The sequence below is a fragment of the Mesoplodon bidens genome, assembly GCF_964165515.1.
Source record: "Mesoplodon bidens genome assembly, chromosome: 5".
In the NCBI taxonomy this organism is placed as follows: Eukaryota; Metazoa; Chordata; class Mammalia; order Artiodactyla; family Ziphiidae; genus Mesoplodon; species Mesoplodon bidens.
The window spans coordinates 59,149,423-59,169,587 of record NC_138161.1 but is presented as its reverse complement, the minus strand read 5'-3'; the positions used below and the strand labels follow the sequence as shown (position 1 = coordinate 59,169,587).

The 20,165-nt window shown below is 37.0% G+C and overlaps 2 protein-coding genes across 20 annotated transcripts in view; both read right to left on the bottom strand.

Moving 5' to 3' along the window:
* Positions 1-773: 773 nt before the first annotated feature.
* On the bottom strand, positions 774-16,712 carry ABHD10 (abhydrolase domain containing 10, depalmitoylase). Its single transcript, XM_081234087.1, has 5 exons — positions 15,112-16,712; positions 12,618-12,801; positions 6,894-7,005; positions 6,107-6,244; positions 774-1,443 (listed from the first exon to the last, which is right to left on the bottom strand). Exons 1-5 carry the CDS (start codon positions 15,806-15,808, stop codon positions 1,099-1,101), a joined length of 1,476 nt encoding a protein of 491 aa, XP_081090213.1. The 5' UTR covers positions 15,809-16,712; the 3' UTR covers positions 774-1,098.
* A 1,438-nt stretch (positions 16,713-18,150) lies between these two features.
* PHLDB2 (pleckstrin homology like domain family B member 2) overlaps positions 18,151-20,165 on the bottom strand; it is a 130,749-nt gene continuing 128,734 nt past the window's right edge. For all 19 annotated transcript variants that reach the window (XM_081234071.1, XM_081234072.1, XM_081234073.1 and 16 more), the window contains 2 exons: positions 19,918-20,003; positions 18,151-19,314 (listed from right to left, as the gene is read on the bottom strand). In XM_081234071.1, the coding sequence (XP_081090197.1) occupies positions 19,174-19,314; positions 19,918-20,003 (227 nt within the window). In that variant the 3' untranslated portion in view covers positions 18,151-19,173. The remainder of the gene's footprint in view (positions 19,315-19,917; positions 20,004-20,165) is intronic.

Genomic DNA, 20,165 nt, shown 5'->3' with positions numbered 1-20,165 from the left:
AGCAGGTCTCTCTGAGGAGAAGCAGTCATCTGCTATGTTAACTCTTTTCAGCACAGGAATTTTATCCCAACATTCTTCAAAACCTATAAATGTTTCTTCAATTGTCCTTTGAACCAGGTTTACCATTTGCTGGTTCTCTTATTAATGAGTTAAAGACATTTTTGACACATGCAAGCTAAATAAAGTCCAGTCAAACTTAAAAGCTAAAAGACACCAATTCAATATCAAGGTTGATTACTGCACAAGTTTATTTTAGTTATTAAAAAAAGAACTTTGTATTTCCCTTTCATATTTTCTTACTATCTCTACATTTTAGAAAGCCCTCTGATTTAGATGGCAATCACTTGGCTATTTGTACTTAAGCCACATATTAATAAAACAGGAATGTTTCTGCAGGTAGGTGATAATATATAGATTCATTTCTTCTTTGGAATATGAAATCAGAATATGAAAATACTATATCATTGCTTAAGATGAAATTCCCCCAGTTAACTGTAAGACATATAAGCCAAAATTTAAAAGTGATATATATCCTTTATATATCTGTAAAGTTTTGAGCCCTTAAAAAAGAATAACCTTGATTTTAAGTTCAAATATAACATGCAGAATATAATATATAAAGTAATAGCTTTATTTTGAACTTTATTGTGCTTCAGACATTACTCTAGTCATTTTAGATTTATTTCAATAAACATTTTCCTGTATCTTGTAAACTGCATTTTAAAATCAGAAATAATTTTGCAAATCTCCATATACAATGATACCAAACAAAAAACAAAAAAATCAAGTTTTATTAGCAATTCTAAGAGCTGGCACAGTTAACATAGCATTAGAAGGTAAACATCTCTTTAATAAAAAAATAGGAAATATTTTAATGAAAAAAATCAAGGATTGAAGGAAGGAGAAAATTTTTCAAACAGCAGCTGGCACTTTCTTCACAATCTGAATCACTTGTGTAAATACATAATTAAATACTCCCATGATTTTTAAAAAGTAGAGATAAGAGAAACAAACCTTCTAAGTATCAGGGTCCTTCATCTGTTATCCCGCTTCCATCTTCTGGATCCATTACTTTACATTCCAACTAAAACTGTGATTCTAGTTAACTACAGTTGAAAGCTTATCAATTAAGTCATCAATAGTGTAAACCAGAAGTTGAATGTCCGCTTTTTCCTTCATTCGGTGATCACTATTCTTTCGGAGGATGACGTCTACATCTGTGCTGACTACTCGGTCAGCAACCTGCATGGACGTGGGCCAGGGTACAATGTCATCCTTCATGCCGTGGAGCAACCTTATAGGGCAGCTCACAGGAATGGGACCACGTAACAAGCAGTGGTGTTCTGCTTCTTTAATGACACTGTACTGAATGCGATAAACTCCGTCTTCACTGTATTTTGATGGCATGGACCACACACCTTTCATCTCTATTTCCTTTTTTGCCTATTGGGAAAAATGAGGAAAACAAAAGTATTTATGCAACATTAACACATACAATAAATAGTCTTAAACAATTCAAGAAAAGCAGTCTTTGAAGAAGGGCAAAACAGATAAAAATATAATGATGATAATTATCAGTAATTAATTACTACGTGCAAGGAGCTGTGACAAGTATTTTCCACATAGTATCTCATAAGATCCTGATACTATCTGTTATTATTTCATTTTTACAAAAGAGGATATTAAAGTTAGAGTAATACCTATGTTTAAAGTTGAAAGGTAGTTAACTGCTGTAACTAGATTCAAACAGATTTAACTAACTTTATCGTGTAAGGTCTTAAAAATCAGGTATTGCTTCACTCCAACTTGAAAGGGAAAATGAAGGGGAGAAAAGTACAATAATTTCTTGGAATCAGTACAGGTGGCATTCATATTACATAAAATCAAATCTTAGGAATAAAAATTGTTTAGATTTAAAAATCATGAAACTAAAAGTACGTATACGAGAAGTTACTAAAATGGGGATGGGGTGGGAGAAGGAGAAGAATAAAGCATAGTGCTAAAAATGAATAATAAGACTGGTTATTCTGGGGCAACCATACACACCCAATTTTATCCTGAATGTAAAAAAAATGTAGTTTTTGCCTTTTAGAGTTCTATGGAATGAGAAAAAATTTGTTTGTTGTTGTGGATGACAAAGAAGTCTTCCAAATACTTCCTGAAAACTGAGCATGGTATCATTTCTACCCTTAAAATAAAATGCTGGGTATTCTTTGATTCTTGAAGAATTTCTATTTTTTAGATTATAATTTGTCTTAAACAATTTTCTAGTTAAAGTAACACATACTTATTATAGAAACAAGGAAAATATAAAAAGCATAAAAAGGGACTTCCCTGGTGGTGCAGTGATTAAGAATCCGCTTGCCAATGCAGGGGACATGGGTTCAAGCCCCGGTCCGGGAAGATCTCACATGCCACGGAGCAACTAAGCCCGTGTGCCCCAACTACTGAGCCTGCGCTCTAGAGCCCACGAGCCACAACTACTGAGCCCTCGTGCCACAACTACTGAAGCCCGAATGCCTAGAGCCTGTGCTCCGCAACAAGAGAAGCCACGGCAATGAGAAGCACACACGCTGCAAGAACAGCCCCCGTTCGCCGCAACTAGAGAAAGCTCGAACGAGACCCAATGCAGCCAAAAATAAATAAATTAAATAAATAAATAACAAAATAGGGCTTCCCTGGTGGCGCAGCGGTTAAGAATCTGCCTGCCAGTTCAGGAGACACCGGTTCAAGCCCTGGTCCGGGAAGATCCCATATGCTGCGGAGCAACTAAGCCCATGCACCCTAGAGCCCGTGCTTCGCAACGAGAAGCCACCGCAATGAGAAGCCTACGTACTGCAGGGAAGAGCAGATTCCGTTCGCCGCAACTAGAGAAAGCCGGTACACAGCAATGAACACCCAACGCAGCCAAAAATAAATAAATAAATAAATTTATTAAAAACAAAAACTCTCCCCTTTAAAAAAAAAAAGCATAAAAATAAATAAATCACCCATAATCCTATTTCGTGGATATAACAACCATTATTATTCTGGCTTACTTCCTTCCAGTAGTTTTCTATATGTGTTTGGTTCTTATATATACAATATGTAAAACACTTAGCTATGACAATTCATATATAGTTTTCAGCGCTGGTTTATTTATTCAATATATATATTTTATGGGTTTTAAAAGATTCTATTAAAAGTTTTTAAAGGCTGCATAATTGTCCACTATAATGCATCTAAGATAATTAACTTGACCATTCCCACACTGCTGAATACTTCCATGAACATCTTTGAACATAAAGGTTTATATGCATATAATAAATTCTTTGGAAAGATTATCACAACTTGAACTAGTAAATCAAGATGTAAATAGCTTTAAGCCTCTTGCAACCAAATAATATGAAGGGCATTTCTGTCTGGAAAAACAGATGGACATCTTATCAAAAATAAAGAAAAATGTAAGGAAAGAAAAGCTACATACAATATATTTCAAAAATTTTGTATTTAAATTTTCAATGAAAATATTATGATTTTTCCACATTTAATATTGTTGACTTATTATGAATACAAAGAGGCAAAAAATAATTTAAACAGTAAAATATGTATGATATAATCTGTGTACTTAGGAATTTTAATGTCTTTTATAAAATTCCAAAAAGATTTGATTCAGTGAAAAAGCTGTATATCTGAAACCTAGACTTCTAAATATCTATATCCAAATGATTTAAAATTAATGGAAGTCTAAAAAACTATAAAATATATGAACCTATATTAGTATCATGGGGTACTTTGCATTAAAGCAACATATGAATCAAATATTTAAAGTAAAAATGATATTCAGTTACCTTCAAGCTATTCATGACTGTTCCTGAATTGGTAATTTCAGTAATAAGAACTAGTCTCATTGATTATTAGGTGAAGTAGGAACTATGTTAATTACTGAGACAGAATTAATAATAGTTGCATTTTAAGCATCAATGCCCACCCCAACTAGCTCTGTTACCTGCTATTGAGTTGAATGAATATTGTCCATTTGAAGAACAAACTTAACTTTACAAAATCTTATATGTCCCAAAGCCTCAAAAACAAAAAGTACATAAATAGCAAAAACAGTATTAATCAGAGAAAATGTACAATATACATAATTTCTACACCAAGAAGAAACTAACAAGGCAATGTGGCTGTGAAGCTTAGACTCCAACAGCTGTGCATCCTGCCTGACGCCCTCTACTGTCCAAAGAAGCAGACAATGATTAGAGTTAGTTAAGAGGTAAGTCAAGTTCCTACATAATGAGTAATGCTGGGTCTTAACATTCCCAGGGCTAAAGAAGATAGTAAAAACCTCCACCTCCATTCCCTTGACACTGCTAGTACTGGCTGTCTATGTGGAGAAGAAGAGATAGTGGTCCTAGTGTCCCTGCTCTTTCTTTACACATGCTTTTAAGTTAATAAGGGTCAACATGTTTCTGTTTAAGAATTTTTGCTGGTCTGATTTAGGATTAGCAAAGATATACCCTGATTTGCAGGCTATAGATCTTCTCAGTCACTTAACAGGGTGTCTACCATATCGTCCCTGAGTGATGGATACACACACATAAAAATAAATGTACACATATCTTGTCATTTACCAATAACCTCCCATAATTGTTTAATCAATTCTTTTCCAGTAGGCCATCTTCTTGAAATAATTTCCTACCATGAGAAGCACTGCATTATTGAGTTAGAGAACAGACTAAGGGGTCCAAGGTTTATATGCAAAGGATACAATGGTAGGAAAATCTAGCAGCATGAGGACATGGAGCAACCATCTATAAGAAACAATCAAGAAAGTGAAAACAATTCAGAAATAGGAGGTAAGTGCCAAGAAGATCAGCTTTGTAATTTTAACCCTGACAGGAAATCATATGAAGAACCTGACTCTGCAGACAATGCCATTCTTAAGGAGCTGGAAAGAACAATGTGAACTAAGAATAAACTTAGAACAGAGAGTACATGGCACTGAATTCAATGCAGAACTTGAGGCAAAAGTCAATGACATTCTACCATTCAACACTACACAGGCTTTTTTTCTTCTTTTGCTTTTCCTCCCCCTCCTGCTCCCCCACTCTGTAGAGCAGTGGTTCTCACACTTCATCTGCGGGCCTGGTTAAAACAGATTACTGGGCCAAACTCCCAGTTTCTGATTCAGCTGGTCTTGGTGAAGCTCAAGAATATCCATTTCTACAAGTTCTCAGGTGATGCTGTTGCTGCTGGCCTCGGGCCTACACTTTCTGAACCACTGCTCCGGACTGTTTTTCTTTCTGCTAGGATCTTAGTCCCACAAGTGAAATTCAGAGCCCTAGGAAAAATATGCCCAAGGAGAACTGAATTGATAATAACATATTGAAAATAACATACACAAAAATAAACAGCTATTACCCACCATTTTTTTATCCTTGCAGACAACTGAAGTGCTTAAACATATGTCCAATAACAAAGTATAATAAACTAATTCCCTTCCCAATTACTTCAGAAACCTTATTTCTATCATGAGTTACTGAAGAACATGCTAATGGTGAAAAGCACCCTTTTTTTAAAGGTGAGAATTAGGAGTAGAAAAAGAATGCTAACTTAGTGTCTAGGCCAGGAATGGCAAGTCTCATCTCCTGTGTATGACTGACAGTGTGTGCTCAGAGAACTCTTCTGAGAGAGGATCTGAGGCTTTCAGGCTAAAAAAAAATAGTTTCATAATGGATTAGCCATCTTAACATGGTCATAGAATAGGTACTATTTCCCATAAGCCACAAAATAAGACTAAGAGGTCCAAAAAGAGATCACGATGTATGAACCAAATAAACAAATGTGGTTAATAAAATGTTGCTAAAACAAGAAATTTAAAGTGTGATTTCATTCATGCTGCTCAAATATTTGGCAAAATGATTTGAAATGACAGTGAAAAAAAAGAAAACCTTAAACAGGAGACCAAATAGTTAAAGAAGGCAAAGAAATGGTATACAAAAAGGCAGTTAAGACAAAAGATGGGCCAGTGTAACAAGTCAAAGGACAGATGACACATGAACAAAATTCAAAGAGGGAGCAAAAGAACGACAGGAGGGATACACGGAGGTTGCCCGGGACTTACCTCAACAGGAAGCTGATTAAACTGTGTCACTACGCTATCCACAGCTGTCGCTATGCCAATAAGAGCAACAACCTTTTGTGGCCGTGCGATTGCAGCATGAAGCATAAGCCATCCACCGAGGCTAGATCCAACTAGTATCTAAAAATAAAAACATGTAGTTTTATTTTTTTATTTTTTTATTTTATTTTTTTATTTTTTTTGCTGTACGCGGGCCTCTCACTGTTGTGGCCTCTCCCGTTGCGGAGCACAGGCTCCGGACGCGCAGGCTCAGCAGCCATGGCTCACGGGCCCAGCCGCTCCGTGTCATGGGGGATCTTCCCAGACCGGGGCACGAACCCGTGTCCCCTGCATCGGCAGGCGGACTCTCAACCACTGTGCCACCAGGGAAGCCCAAAAACATGTAGTTTTAAAGAGGAATTTCTTTTTCTTTTCTGTAAGGAAGCGAATAATTTCATAGAATGTATATACTTTCTTTCTTTATATTCATTGGCTCCCAGACTTTTAATATTTGGCACAAAGTAAAATTAAGATGATGATTACATTTTGTTAAAGTATGAGGTCTATAACAGAGAATAAACTAGACAAAATAGAATTTGTAAAATGAAAAGTAAAATGCTACCTTCGTTTTATGAGAAAGTGAAAATAATAGAACTGATTGATTTGATATTGAAATACAAAAGTGGATTTTTGTTAGACGTTTAAAATATTAAATTTTCACATCTAAAGAAACAGCTCAAATGTCATGAGGTTGCAGTCAACAATTATCATATTTAACAAAAACGGTCACCTGTGGTCCTTCAGCTAAGTCATCAATTATAGAAAGAACATCTTTTCTCCATTTTCCCACTGTGCATTCTTCTAAGTTACCATCTGAATTTCCAACTCCTGAGTAATCAAACCTGGAAAAAGAGAAAACATATCTATAGTTAGATATCTATGTATTTGCTTCTCTAATTTTTAAGGAAGATAGCACATTAATCATTATTACAATGTCTAAAATACATTAAAGTAAAACAGTGAAGTCAATATGTATTTCAGCAAATCCTACTGGCTTAACCTTCAAAGATCTCCCATAGCCACTTACCTTCTTACCTCCTCCACTGCTGCCAGCCTGGTCCAAATCACTATCCTCTCTTGACTGAACTAATGCAACAGTCTCCTAGTAGATCTCCATTTTCATTTTTCACCCTCAAAGTCTATTCCCCACACAGTAGTCAGTGATCCTTTTAAAACAAAAATCATGTCTTGCACAAACCCTCCAGAGGCTTTGTATAATCTTCAAGTAAAATCCAAAGTCCTTCCCATCCTCCAGCCCCTGACTACCTCTCTGATCTCATTTCTTACTGTTCTCTCCCCCTCCCAGTTGTATCCTTACTTTCCTTTTTGAAGTTAATGGAATATACCACCCACATTCCTGCCTCAGGAGTTTTACAACAGCTTCTCCTTCCACGTGGACTACCCTACTCCAGATATCCACTCAGATTGCTCCCTCACTTCATTTAGGCCTTTGGCTCAAATGTTACATCTCCGTAAGTCTTCTCTGACCATTCAACCTAAAGTTGTGCTTCTTTCATCATTCTCTAGTTCCTTAACCTGCTTTATTCTCTTTACAGCAAATATTGCTACCCGACAATACACACATTTGATTATTGGTTTGTGGTCTATCTCCCACACTAGAATGGAGGCTCCATATGGGCAGATTGTTTTGTTCACACTGCTTTCCCAGTGCCTAGATCAGTCCCTTGCACATGGTAAGTGCTAAGTGTATGTTTACTCAATTAGTAGAAGGAAAAGAGAAGTCCAGAATCAAATTCGTCATCACTAGCTCCTCCTCTTGGTTTTCTTTCCTTCCAACTTCCTAGTTCTCCAGGCTCAGAGTCTGTTTGATCTGTGAATTTTACCTCTCCTTCAAGGTCTCAATTCAATAAATCATGAAGTATCATACCACTCCTGCAGACTGCCCTAAACCCTAGTCATACTGAACTACTCCCAATTCCTGGATAAACCCTTTCCTAACTTTGAGACTTTGCATGCTGTTCCACTGCCTAAAAAGCCTTCCTTCCCCATTCAAACTCCTAGTCATCCTTTAAGTCATGTCACCTCCTTTGAGGAACTTTCTTTGACAGAATGTGTCATTTAGTAGTAGTAGGTCACTTTCTTTGTACCCAATTAACACTTTTCATATTGTGTGTTGTAATCAGGTTTTAAATATATGTCTCTCTCTGACTAGAATGTCAGTTCTTCAAGGGCAGACTGATTTCTTTCAAGTTTGTTTCTCCCCAGGGTATAGAACACTGTCTGCTCTGTACTATCCTCACTCTCTCATTTTTTCTCACATGCACCCCTTTCTCCTCAGTTTGGTAAGACTGGTGTCTTGGTGCAGGTCTTTCTCATCTTAAACCTACCCTATCACAGCAGCCTCCTCACTGTGTCTCTATGACTATTCTTTCTCCAAATGGACCCACTTCATACTGTCAGGTTTTGTCTGACACATTGTATTGATATGGCTTTAATTTCAATGGCTTCCTGTGATATATAACATAAAAATTTAGTGCTTTAGCCTGTTTTTTAAAAACATATTTTAGTCATCTCAGATTGACCTTTTATTTCTTCTGATGAAACTACTGCTTTAGTCAAACTGATCAACTTGCTGTTCCTAAAAAAGACTCTACGTTTTCTGTCTCTGTTTTACGCTTCATCCATTTCCTTCATGTGGAATATCTTCTCCCATCACCTTCGTTACTAATATCCCTTTTCAGAGCTTAGTCCAAATGAAATTTTGCTGGAAAGACTTCCCAGACAAGCTGAAAAAAAAAAAAAAAAAACCCTCTACCTAATGAAACTTGGATAGAATTCACTTTTATTAGTCACAATCATTTTATTATATCCTGCTCTGTAAGACAGTTTATGTATTTGTGTCTCATCATTCCTATGAGACTGTAAAGATCCTAGAGGGGAAATACCATCATCTTATTTTTGTTTCTGCATTCTCCATAGTGGCTAGCATGTGAACCTCACACACTGAGTACTATAATACATATTAAATGAATAGAAGTAGAATGTAAAAGTATAAAGAACTATTTTATTTAAAGTTTTCAGTATTTTTCTGATTCTTAAAATCTGGTGAAAACTATTAAATCCTAGTGTTTTTCGTGTACTTGAAGAATATGTATGTGCTATATAGTGTATACATATTTTCTTAGAGATAAGGGATTAAAAAGTGATGGAGGGACTTCCCTGGTGGTGCAGTGATTGGGAGTCCGCCTGCCAATGCAGGGTACACGGGTTCAATCCCTGGTCCGGGAAGATCCCACATGCCACAGAGCAACTAAGCCCACATGCCACAACTGCTGAGCCTGCACTCTAGAGCCCGCGAGCCACAACTACTGAGCCCACGTGCCACAACTACTGAAGCCCGTGCACCTAGAGCCCATGCTCCACAAGAGAATACACCACAATGAGAAGCTTGCGAATCGCAACAAGGAGTGGCCCCAGCTCGCTGCAACTAGAGAGCCCGCGCGCAGCAACGAGGACCCAATGCAGCCACAAATAAATAAGTTAAATTAAATTAAAAAATAAATAAATAAAAGTGATGGAGAAAGAAATTAAAATTAGGTATGAAGTAAAGTGGTTCTGGATCCTTATGAAATAGCGTAACAAGGCAGCTACTGAAGTCTAAATCACAGTTATTATTCCTCCTCAATCCATGGGGTATAGAAGACAGATCAGGGAGAAGAGGGGAGAAAGACACCAACTAATTCTCCTTTACCCCTCTCTGTGGGCAATCACACATCTCTACTTGCTGTATTTTGTTTACAGTTGCCTTCCAACTACATGGTGAAGATGCAAAACACATGTAGAGGGCCTTCAAAAAGGAAAATATAAACATTCAGTGATACTAATAGGTGACAATATAGCTCATTCTTGCTGAACCCTAACCAAGTGACAAAGATAATTAAAAAACATTCAGCAGTTTAAAACTTTTAAACACAGTAACGCAATTCTGTCTTAGCAGCCCCAGTACTCTGGAACATATTCCCAAATCTAAAATTTTAAATTTTATTAGAAGTAATTATGAGAGAAGACCAGCCCTAAAACCATGTGTTCCTGAGCTCCGACTCAATCTTATTTTAGGCATGGTGGCAGGATATTAAAAAACCATTTACACAGAACCATATGTACTACTCCTTGTGTAATATACAGAACTAACCACTTCCTCATTCAAGATCTAAGTTTTACAGACAAAATCACAACAAAAGTAAACTGAGAAATTGGGAGTATAAATAGAAGATAAATTCTCTTATAACAAGTTAAAATGCAATCAATAGCTAATAGTGATTAGATTGCAATGAAGTTTGATGAAAGCAAATAAAAAGGAACCTGATCAAATTAAAAATTATAACGAAGGGCTATACTATAAACTTCTATAAAGATTCACTTAGGCTATATTTTAATACAGTATCACGTAATTGTCTGTATACATTATAATTTCAGCCTCATTACTTAATATACCTTTAAAAAGAAAATTTATTTCATATGCATCCAAAATGCAGAAAACCCCCTTATATGTCTTATAGGGAGCTAGGAACTGGTTATAGCTCTCATAGTCTCAATTTAAATTCGAGAACTGATAAAATGGGGATTTTTTTTTTTTTTTTTTTTTGCGGTACGCGGGTCTCTCACTGCTGTGGCCTCTCCCATTGTGGAGCACAGGCTCCGGACACGCAGGCTCAGCGGCCATGGCTCACGGGCCCAGCCGCTCCGCGGCGCATGGGATCTTCCCGGACCGGGGCACGAACCCGTGTCCCCTGCATTGGCAGGCGGACTCTCAACCACTGCGCCACCAGGGAAGCCCAAAATGGGGATTTCTTGAGTCAAATTCTTTTGGGGACAAAGAAGGAGAATGATGGCAAGTTTTCTGATATCATGTTTTGCTCAGGGTAGTCCTCCCCTTCCTGGATAGCTCTTCCTTCTTACCCAAATCCTAACTATTTTTCAGTGTTCCTTTATAAAGTTTTTTCTATCTACTTTGACTCCTAGTTTTCTCTCACCTTATACAATTTAGTATCCTGCTCTTTGACATAATCACATTTTGATGAATATTTCTGTCTAATTTCCCATATGTATTTTATCTTGCATTTCCCCACCCTGATTAAAAGATCCTTACGGGCAACGACCATGTTTTATAATTCTTTGTATATTTCACAGCACCAGTATAGTGCTAGAAAGTCTACTTGTGAAAAATACTCCAGTCTTCAGAATAATAGTTAGGTTAGAACATATTTTTAAGAGTTCTGAGCATGAAAATGAAATAATTCAGTTAATTTGATAACAGGAGTAAGACAAAATTCATACAATTGACATTTTTTGCTAATATATTGAATAGATAAAAGTCTTATTTTTAATTCTTAAAGTTTTTAAATTCTTTATTTCGAATTATTTTTTATTTTATTTCTAAAAGCTGTATTTTCTAGACCTATTGAGTGAATGTTAGTGAAACTCTTCTAAAAACTAGATAAATAGATTTTTAGGTTGCTAGTGCTAGAAAAGAATTCAGAAATTATCTTTCGTCCAATCTCCTCCTTTTTATGGTGAAGAAAATAGGTCCAGCATTTATTAACTGACTCATCTTGTCAGTTATTGCTAGCATTAATTCTAGAGCCCATGTTTCTTGAATTCCAGGCCAGTGCTCTTTTTACTAAAGCATACTATCTCTTCTGGCAAATCAGGCACTAAATAAATGATTGTTATAAGTAAACAAATCTAATAACAATGCAAACACATGATTTTAGTAAAACACTTATCAGTATGAAATATTAGAAACTGTGAAATCAAGTAGTAAACAACACATATCCTTATTTATGCTTATACATATTCAGGCTACAGAAGTGAAAGAAAAACTCAGTGGAAATGCGAATTATACAATATTAATTTTACAATACTTTTAAACACATATATTATTTTAAACTACATATTTTAAAAGGAAATAAACAGTGGTCAAATAAATGTCCTTAAGTCCCCAAAGGAAAACCACAATATAATTACGAGATTACAAGAAAGCCAATTAGTATACTGGTTTGTTGTCATGTTAGAATATTGTTTCTAAAGAGCTAAGTTACCACTAGTTTTTTTCTGCCACCATTGTCGGTGTGGCACAAAGACCTTTATTTATTTATTTATTTATTTATTTTGTTTTTTTGTTTTGTTTTGGCAGCGTGGCTTGTGGGATCTTAGTTCCCCGACCACAGATTGAACCTGGGCCCTCAGCAGTAAGAGCTCGGAGTCCTAACCACTGGACTGCCAAGGAATTCCCCACAAAGACCTATAAAAAAGGCCTTTTAAAGGCTGCACTTTACAAGAACCCTAAATCACAAGATGAAAGCTTACAGACCATTAAAATAAATTAATCTATAAAAATGCTGGCATTTGTTCCAGATGGTTAGAGCAGAAGTAATTCTCTACTGCCATGGTAAATGGTAGTAATATTTTCTCTAAAATGTGTTGTTCCTACCTTATATAGGCGTGACCTAGAGATTTGCAAAACTCCTCAATCGCCAATGCTTTTGTACCATTCATATTAGAAATATAGCCAGGGATGAAGATAATTCCTGGACTTTTGCCTTTTAGCCTCTTATAAGCCAGGTTTGGAAGGTCTGGTCGACTAAGGAAAGAGATTGATGTCTTTTGTCTGCAAGCTAAACAAAGTACACAAAACATAGTTTGCAAACACAGTTTTTTGAAAACCATACAGATTTTTAATCTTAACTCATCAAATTGATGTCAAATACTATTTCCATTTAATAGAAAAAAAATACAGATGTGAAGTATTAAAGTCAAAAGTCTGTGCATGGCATCTTTTAAAATCATGTCACAGTCAGTGTCTTCTCTGAGCAAGGTCCAATCATAATTCTTCCAAAATACACAATGAGAAGGAAATTTGAAGGCAACAAAAGACAGAGAGACTTGTCAAAAATGTTTTTCTGTTGCTGCTGTATCATCTGTCCCAAATAGTATCAATCAACATTCAGATTTACCTATACTAGTTTTAGCCCTTTCTTGTGAGATTTGTCTTCCTAAAAATTTTTTTTAATGTTTAAGGGGTTTCACATCCTCTACTTTTTAGTGGGGAGGGGGAGAAACAAGTTTGGTCTGCCCTTGGGAAGTTGTTTCAAAGGTAGAGGTGCTGTGCCCCTTTTATTATTGATTCCCTCTCCACCCATAAAATCATGGGCCTTGGTAACAGCCAATCGTGATTCTATATCTGCTGAGGCGGGTTCAATGAGCAGTTTCTTTACAAGTAACCTTGAATAAATGTATGATAATACCATTTTGGGAAAAAGATTTCTCATAGGACTCCCAATCACTGTGTTTTATTTGTTGGCCTGGTTTTCTGTGAATGGTACACACAAATCTTAGTTCAAGTACAAAGGCACAATGGGTAAACCTTACAAGATTGTTCCATTTCATTATTTTTAAAGTTCCTTCCCTACTGTAAAGTCAATACTTGCTCTTAAAAAATGTAAAGACATTAAAAAAAAAAAAGTCATTTATAATCCCACTCTCTCCCTCCAAAGAAACTAGGCTTGTGTACTCCCTTAACAGTCTTTTTCTGGACCAACGGAATCTCTTTTTTATTACATGAAACCTTTCTCTACTTTATTGTGGCTAATTAAAACTTCTCAGTCTCTTGCATGTAAGCTAATAAAGTTTCCCTCATTTTGGATTTGAGAAGTTGATTTTTTTAAATACTGAATTGAAGCCCTTAAAGCTATCCCTTTTATATGTAATCCTGTTTCAGAGTTTCAATGTATAGTGAAATATGCCAAATTTAAAACTTTTAGTGAAAAACAAGGCTAGTAGGAGCCAGTTATGTTGGTTGACAGATTGCAGCAGCAAAAATGTTCATTTCCCATTTCCTTAGCACTCCAAAATTCCTTCATATCCTCTCTTCCATATTACTTTCCAACAGGAAATTCTCCATGAGGTAATTACAATTTGTTTAATCTTGGTGAGCTGTAAGTGGTCAGGTTCTTAACATTATATCCGTGAATGACCTTCATACTGTAAGGATTAGCTCAAAGCCTGGGGCATAAGTGTTCAATGAATGTTTACTAAATAGTAAAAGAGTATCATACTCTAGTTAATGTAATGACATACTATACTTTGCTAGAAAAACAGATATATAACAGCCTTTTGGTTGTGTACAATTAAATGTAAGTTAAACTGATAATATGCTTAAAATTTTTAACTCAAATGGTATTTGCCATGACAATTCCCAGTCCAAGCACTATGCATCTGACAGCTGTCTGGCAAGGGTGAACACAACAAAACAAAAATATAAAAAGACATAATTCAGAAAGACAGACTACATATATGGGGGTTGGGAGTGGACGCAGGGTGGGAAGGAGAAGAATCAAGCACAAGGAACGGAAATATTCAGGGGCTCTAATTTTTCGTCCAAATTCTAGTTTCCTTTGTAGAGTAATGACTACAGTTTTTACTGGGCTGCGATCATGGAAAAAAAAACAAGAACAAAAAACTAGAAATTAGGCTTGATGATGGCGTTTACAATTTTCCAAAGAAAATGTTCATATTGTAAAATCGCTCAAGTCAAGGGAGGGCAGGTCTAAGCATCTTAACAGTCACGATCTGTAAACCCTTTAGAACTAGCAGAGAAAAGCAAAAGCAACTAATAATTAAACGCATTAAATGTACATCTGAATGTTTCCTAATGTTGGCGCTTAACAAAGGGGAGGCGGGCAGAGAGGATCCTTAGACTGCAGAGCGTAACACCACAAACGGCCCGGGCTGTCCAGAATACCCCAGGGCCCGGCAGAGCTCTCCTCACAGCCTTCACCAGAATTGTCGAAAGCGCCTAGAACTGGGGTACTGAGAACCGGGGAAGAGCATTTCTGAACGGTGCGCCAAAAACGCATGGCACAGGAACTGCCGGAATCCGGGATGTTCGAAAGTACGCGTCCTACTCCAGCCTTTCGGACACTGACCTGGGAGCCACCGTGGCGCCCGCTCGGCCTTCGGTGCAAGTAACGTGCTGAGCCCACGGTGGAAGCCGAAGGAGACGGCCATCCAGCCCCACCTGCGGCAACGTACCCAAGCGTCCAGACCCACCCTCGCCATCTTCCCAACGGCCCCTGCGCCCCGCGCCGACCTACAGAGACACGCACGGCCCCCAGAAACTGAGCTTGCGCAAGCACCGCCCCCTGGTAGACGCAACTTGGTAAACGGCGCCTGTCCGAGTTTCGACCCCCGGAGAGCGCACATGCGCAGAGCGTCGTCGCTCTTCCAAGCCTTTCGCTGTTGGGCTGTTCTGTCGGGCAGGTTCGGTCTGTGAGTTTGGGATGTTTTGAGCGCCCTCGGTAGGCTGCTTTCTCGGTGGGTAGATACCCCTGGACTGGAAGCGAGGAGAGGAACCCCACCCATCGTTCCTAGATAGGAAACCATCTCATCATCCCGATGACAGTAGGGAGCTGAAACATAAAGTGCTAGGCTTGCTGCGTTACAAGTAGTTCTCACCCCCTGACAGTTTTGACGTGTACCGGCAGTGGTTCGAAGAGCTGACCTTAATCCTGCTTGTATAAACGCCTGGAGTGGAATCGAACATTCGCCGCTCCTCCGCCCTTTTTCAGTTTGTTTTAGCTCTTTGTATGCCTGACTGTTGAAATAATCTGACCCCTGTCTCATACTATACGCAAAAATAAATTCCAGTAGATAAACGGTCTCAACAGAAGAATAAAACTGGAATAGTTCTGTTTACCCTGCTCCTAGAAATAAGAAAAAATATATAATTCCAGTAAAATTGGCCAACAGCTGTGGTAGGCAGTTCATATATGTAAACATGATGATCAACCTAACTGAAAAATTGGAATTAAAAAAATAACCCATGCCATTTTTCCTACCCATCAGATTGGCAAAAGTTAAAAAAACAACTCTTGTTCTTTTTAACTTTTTTCCGGCAAGGAAGCTGGGCAATGGGCACTCATGTAAGGTTGGTGGGAGGGTATACTGACAAACTCTTTTTGTCAAGTAACCTGACCACCTATGGCAATTTAAAATATGCATAATTTTCAATGCCCTTTGACCCAATGGCCCCAATCTGTGACTATCCTATAGAAAATACTAGTTTATAAAGATGCATATTATCTACTAGAGCACCATTTTTAGAGGCAAACAGAAGAAAAAAATGGAATGGCCAATTTAAAAAAATGGTTGAATAAACTGTGGTACAAGGGCTTCTGGATTCCTGCTCTGACACCCTTCAAAGCAATTCTTGGAGGCCTCAAGCATCAACAAGTAAGGACTAGTTTTTTTTTGTTGTTGTTGTTTGTTTTCTATTTAAAAGTTACTGTAGCTGGTTTAATACTGGATACAGTGAATCCAGCCTATCTTTGGAGTCTTGAGAACCTGTCCTATTAGAACACACCAGAAAAGTTGGATAAATAAAAACAATAGATCTCTTTCTTGAGAGGTGTATTGCCAGAAACACCTGCTTGACAGCTGCTTGATTTAGCAACTTTCTCCAAAAGCTGCTGAGCTAGTTTGCTAGTTCTCCATTAAGCCTGTTGTAGACTCTAAAGGGACTAAAATCACTAAGGTGATGCCCAGTGCACATCACTTCAGCATCCTTTGTATCTTAACAATAAACACTTCTCCCTATGGTTCTGGATATTTGCAAATATTCTCAATCATTCCTGTCCCTATTCTGTCCCTTTATTTTTGCAGGTCTTCTTGCATTTTATGTGCAGAAAATAAAATCTTACTTGTTCTCATAGTGGGAAAGGCACTGCACAAAAAAAGCAGGGAAACCCATGGACCATTTTCTCCATCCACCTTCATCAGTATAACAAATCAGGAAAAATTGTAGCTAGAGTCAAGTGAAGATGCTTTTACTGACAGCAATGGGCCTGAAGTAGACAAGTTCGTTTCTGTTAATCTACTATCAATGTTGCCTTCATTGACAGGTGTGAAAGGACATACTGTAGAGGGCGGTTTCTTCCTCTGAAATCTGCTGCCTTGTTCAGGGAAACAAATGACGTCCCCACCAAGTAAAGCCTTAGAGCTTTAACTTCATACCTGCATGATTTTTTCCCCATCAGAGAGAAGGATAGGTAAACACAGTCCTTCAATCCCCAGTAATAATTGCATCTGTGCAATCAGACAAAAAGATGTCAGGTTTCTCAGGGGTTATCTCATTTTGTTAGCAACAGGAATGTGACCAGAGATATTTCTGATTACTTCAGTTTATAAACTACAAGTCATAATGTTAGCACACAACAACATTTATGTCGATTCTACAATGGACTTTTGCTGATTAATCCATCCCCTGTCATGTAACCAATGGGTGACTTCCTAATGAGAGATGAGTTTATTTTCAAATGTGAAATCTGGTCAATATTTTAATCCAAACTCAACATATTTTAACACACATATTGGAAAGGTTTACTATATCATGCAAGGCATAAAGTTGATTAGAATATCTTTACAATCCTATGAAGAAGGTAGAGTACAGTTCAGAAAAGTTATATCTTTACATTAACCAACAAAAGTTTAGCAATTGTATTTCACTCTCATTACAGGGTTTAGGGATGATCTCTGAAAAAACAGATTATAAAAATGTCTTCTGCAATTGTGATTTTGTCCTTCACTGTTCAAGTAAAATCATGTGTCATCCAGTTGCAAAATCTTATTATTGGCAACATGTATACAAACCACTGCAAATAAAAAAAAAAAATTGTACCCAGGCAGGCCTGACAGAGATTTTACAGACACTTCTAATCTAATCATTTCACTTGTACTAGTAAGTAATGTCATTATTTTCTGCTTCTATTCTTTTGCCAATGTGTAGAAAGAGTACATTCATACTTACAAACGCACACAACATGACAAACCAGGATAAATGGCATTTGAAAATCATTATAAAAGGACTTTCCTGAAGTCATTTCATTCAACAAAAATTAATTTAACTCTAAAAAACAAAGGCTAATTGTAAAGAAAATACATAATAAAATAGTACATTACAGAGTACATTAAGTTGAACTTCATTTGCCTTTTAATGGAATCACAATACTTCTGTAAATAAGGATTTTTAATTGGTCTGTTCTTTGGTGAAAACAGCTGTATTTCATAGTTATGTCATGTGAGGCTGCAACAAAGAGAAATCAGATAATATAAAGAAAATCTGCTACTGGTTGCCTTTATTCTCAGTACTGGGAATGGAGAAATCTTCATCAAAATAGCTCCTAAGTATTCTCTTTATTTTAAATTGCCCAATGTGACAGAATGTCTAAGACTGCTTCTTCCGAAAACACACAGCTTTTTGTTCTTCTTTTACAAAGAGTAGTTTGCTATATATGTACAGTAGCTTATGCTGGTGGTGATTCTTCAAAGTCAACTTCCTGGGCACTTGTTGGCATCAAAGTACCATTTTAAAATGTAGAGTAACACTAACTGCAGTTCATCACTTGAAATGACTACTGTTAAACAGAGGTGATATCAAGTCTTTGGTTTTGGTGTAGTACTTTAAAAGTAGGGCCAAACTCCTTGTACAATATATTCCCTTCCAAGCCCTTATTTGTTTATATTTATAAAATAACATTCAGCAAAATACTCTTTTTTCACAAAAGTCAGTTGATTACCAGTAAAGTCAATGCCAATGATTTGGGTGCTAAAATAATTTCATATTTTCCAAGTACATATAGACATTTGTAAACGGTTTAGTTTATTTCACCAAAATCAACAATTGATAAAAAAGAATTTATAAGAAATGTTCCTATAAGTGATGCTATTTACCAAAATAGTGTTTTCTTTCTCCTAGGTGCTTCAATTCTTTGCTATTTATGATCAATCTTTGAGTTATTTATGCTCAAGCTTTGAATTAAAATCCCTTCTTTCCCTTTTACAAATGACTTCCTGTTTATATGAAAACAGTTCTGAGTATCCACAGTTAAAGGGATGGGTCTGTTGGGTCTTTCCACCTGGTGTTGAATATGGCTTTATTCTTGTAAGAAATTATTGCAGTCTGCCCTGAAGTGGACTATTGCGTCAGTTCACTACAACAAGAAGTGAGTGTAACCTTCCGCCCCAGTAACTATAACATCCATCCAGATCCGCATGGCTTCTGGCGATGGGGCCACCATATAGTAGATTCTGTCATGCGTCTTGACGCTAAAGGTGAGTAATGGATTAGGACTCTAAAAAAAAAGGAAAAGAACGTAAAACAAAATCTTGAAATTATAACATTAAATATAACACATAGACATGTGAAGGCTTCTATGTAGCTATTACTTCTGTTTTAATGTAACTATTCCCTTGCCCTCAACACCTTTCTCAAGATTGACCATATTTCTGGCCTTTCTGCACAAGAACTCTCACAGTGAGCTCACTAATCGTTTTAGAAGCTACTTGTAAAGCTCCAGCAGGGTATCTAGCTGATAGTGGGTGCTCTAAAAATAGCTCAATAAATGTTATTCTTAGCCCTACTAAGATATTTCCTTATGATCTTCCTCATAAGTAGGTAGTAGCTCCTTCTTAGAAGCCTAGCAAAGATTTACTTGGCAGGGTCTCCCAAACCAATATATCTAGAGTATTTTCTCATTTTGTCATGATTTATTTTTTCACAAAAAGATCAGCTGCACTAATTACTTTGCTTCCATGTTTACTTTTCCGACACCATTCTGATCATATCTATCCATTATGTCAGAATAACAAATTGAAATTAATTAGAATTCAAAAAATACCTTTTCCCCTACTTAATTATGCATTCAAATGGTAGGAATCTGAAATTCAGTGCTTACCTTATTAGCATTCTTGAGGTGATCATAATATACTTCTTCAATGGCTTGAAAGTATATTACTCCTTTTAATTTAGCTTCATGCTTGTCTGAAATGGTAGATGAGTGTTAAAACAAATACTTTATCACCACTGATGGACAGGAAAAATTATTTCATTATAACTCATCATTAAAATATTTATCTAGGGCTTCCCTGGTGGCGCAGTGGTTGGGAGTCCGCCTGCCGATGCAGGGGACGCGGGTTCGTGCCC

What these genes read in the sequence shown, in the direction of transcription:
- ABHD10 (XM_081234087.1), bottom strand. Translation starts at nt 15,808, where the DNA reads ATGAGACAGGGGTCAGATTATTTCAACAGTCAGGCATACAAAGAGCTA. An exon ending in GGCGCCACGGTGGCTCCCAG is followed by an intron (nt 12,802 to 15,111) that starts GTCAGTGTCCGA and finishes TACTTTGTTTAG; the next exon opens with CTTGCAGACAAAAGACATCA. An exon ending in TTAATCAGCTTCCTGTTGAG is followed by an intron (nt 1,444 to 6,106) that starts GTAAGTCCCGGG and finishes TTTTCCCAATAG; the next exon opens with GCAAAAAAGGAAATAGAGAT.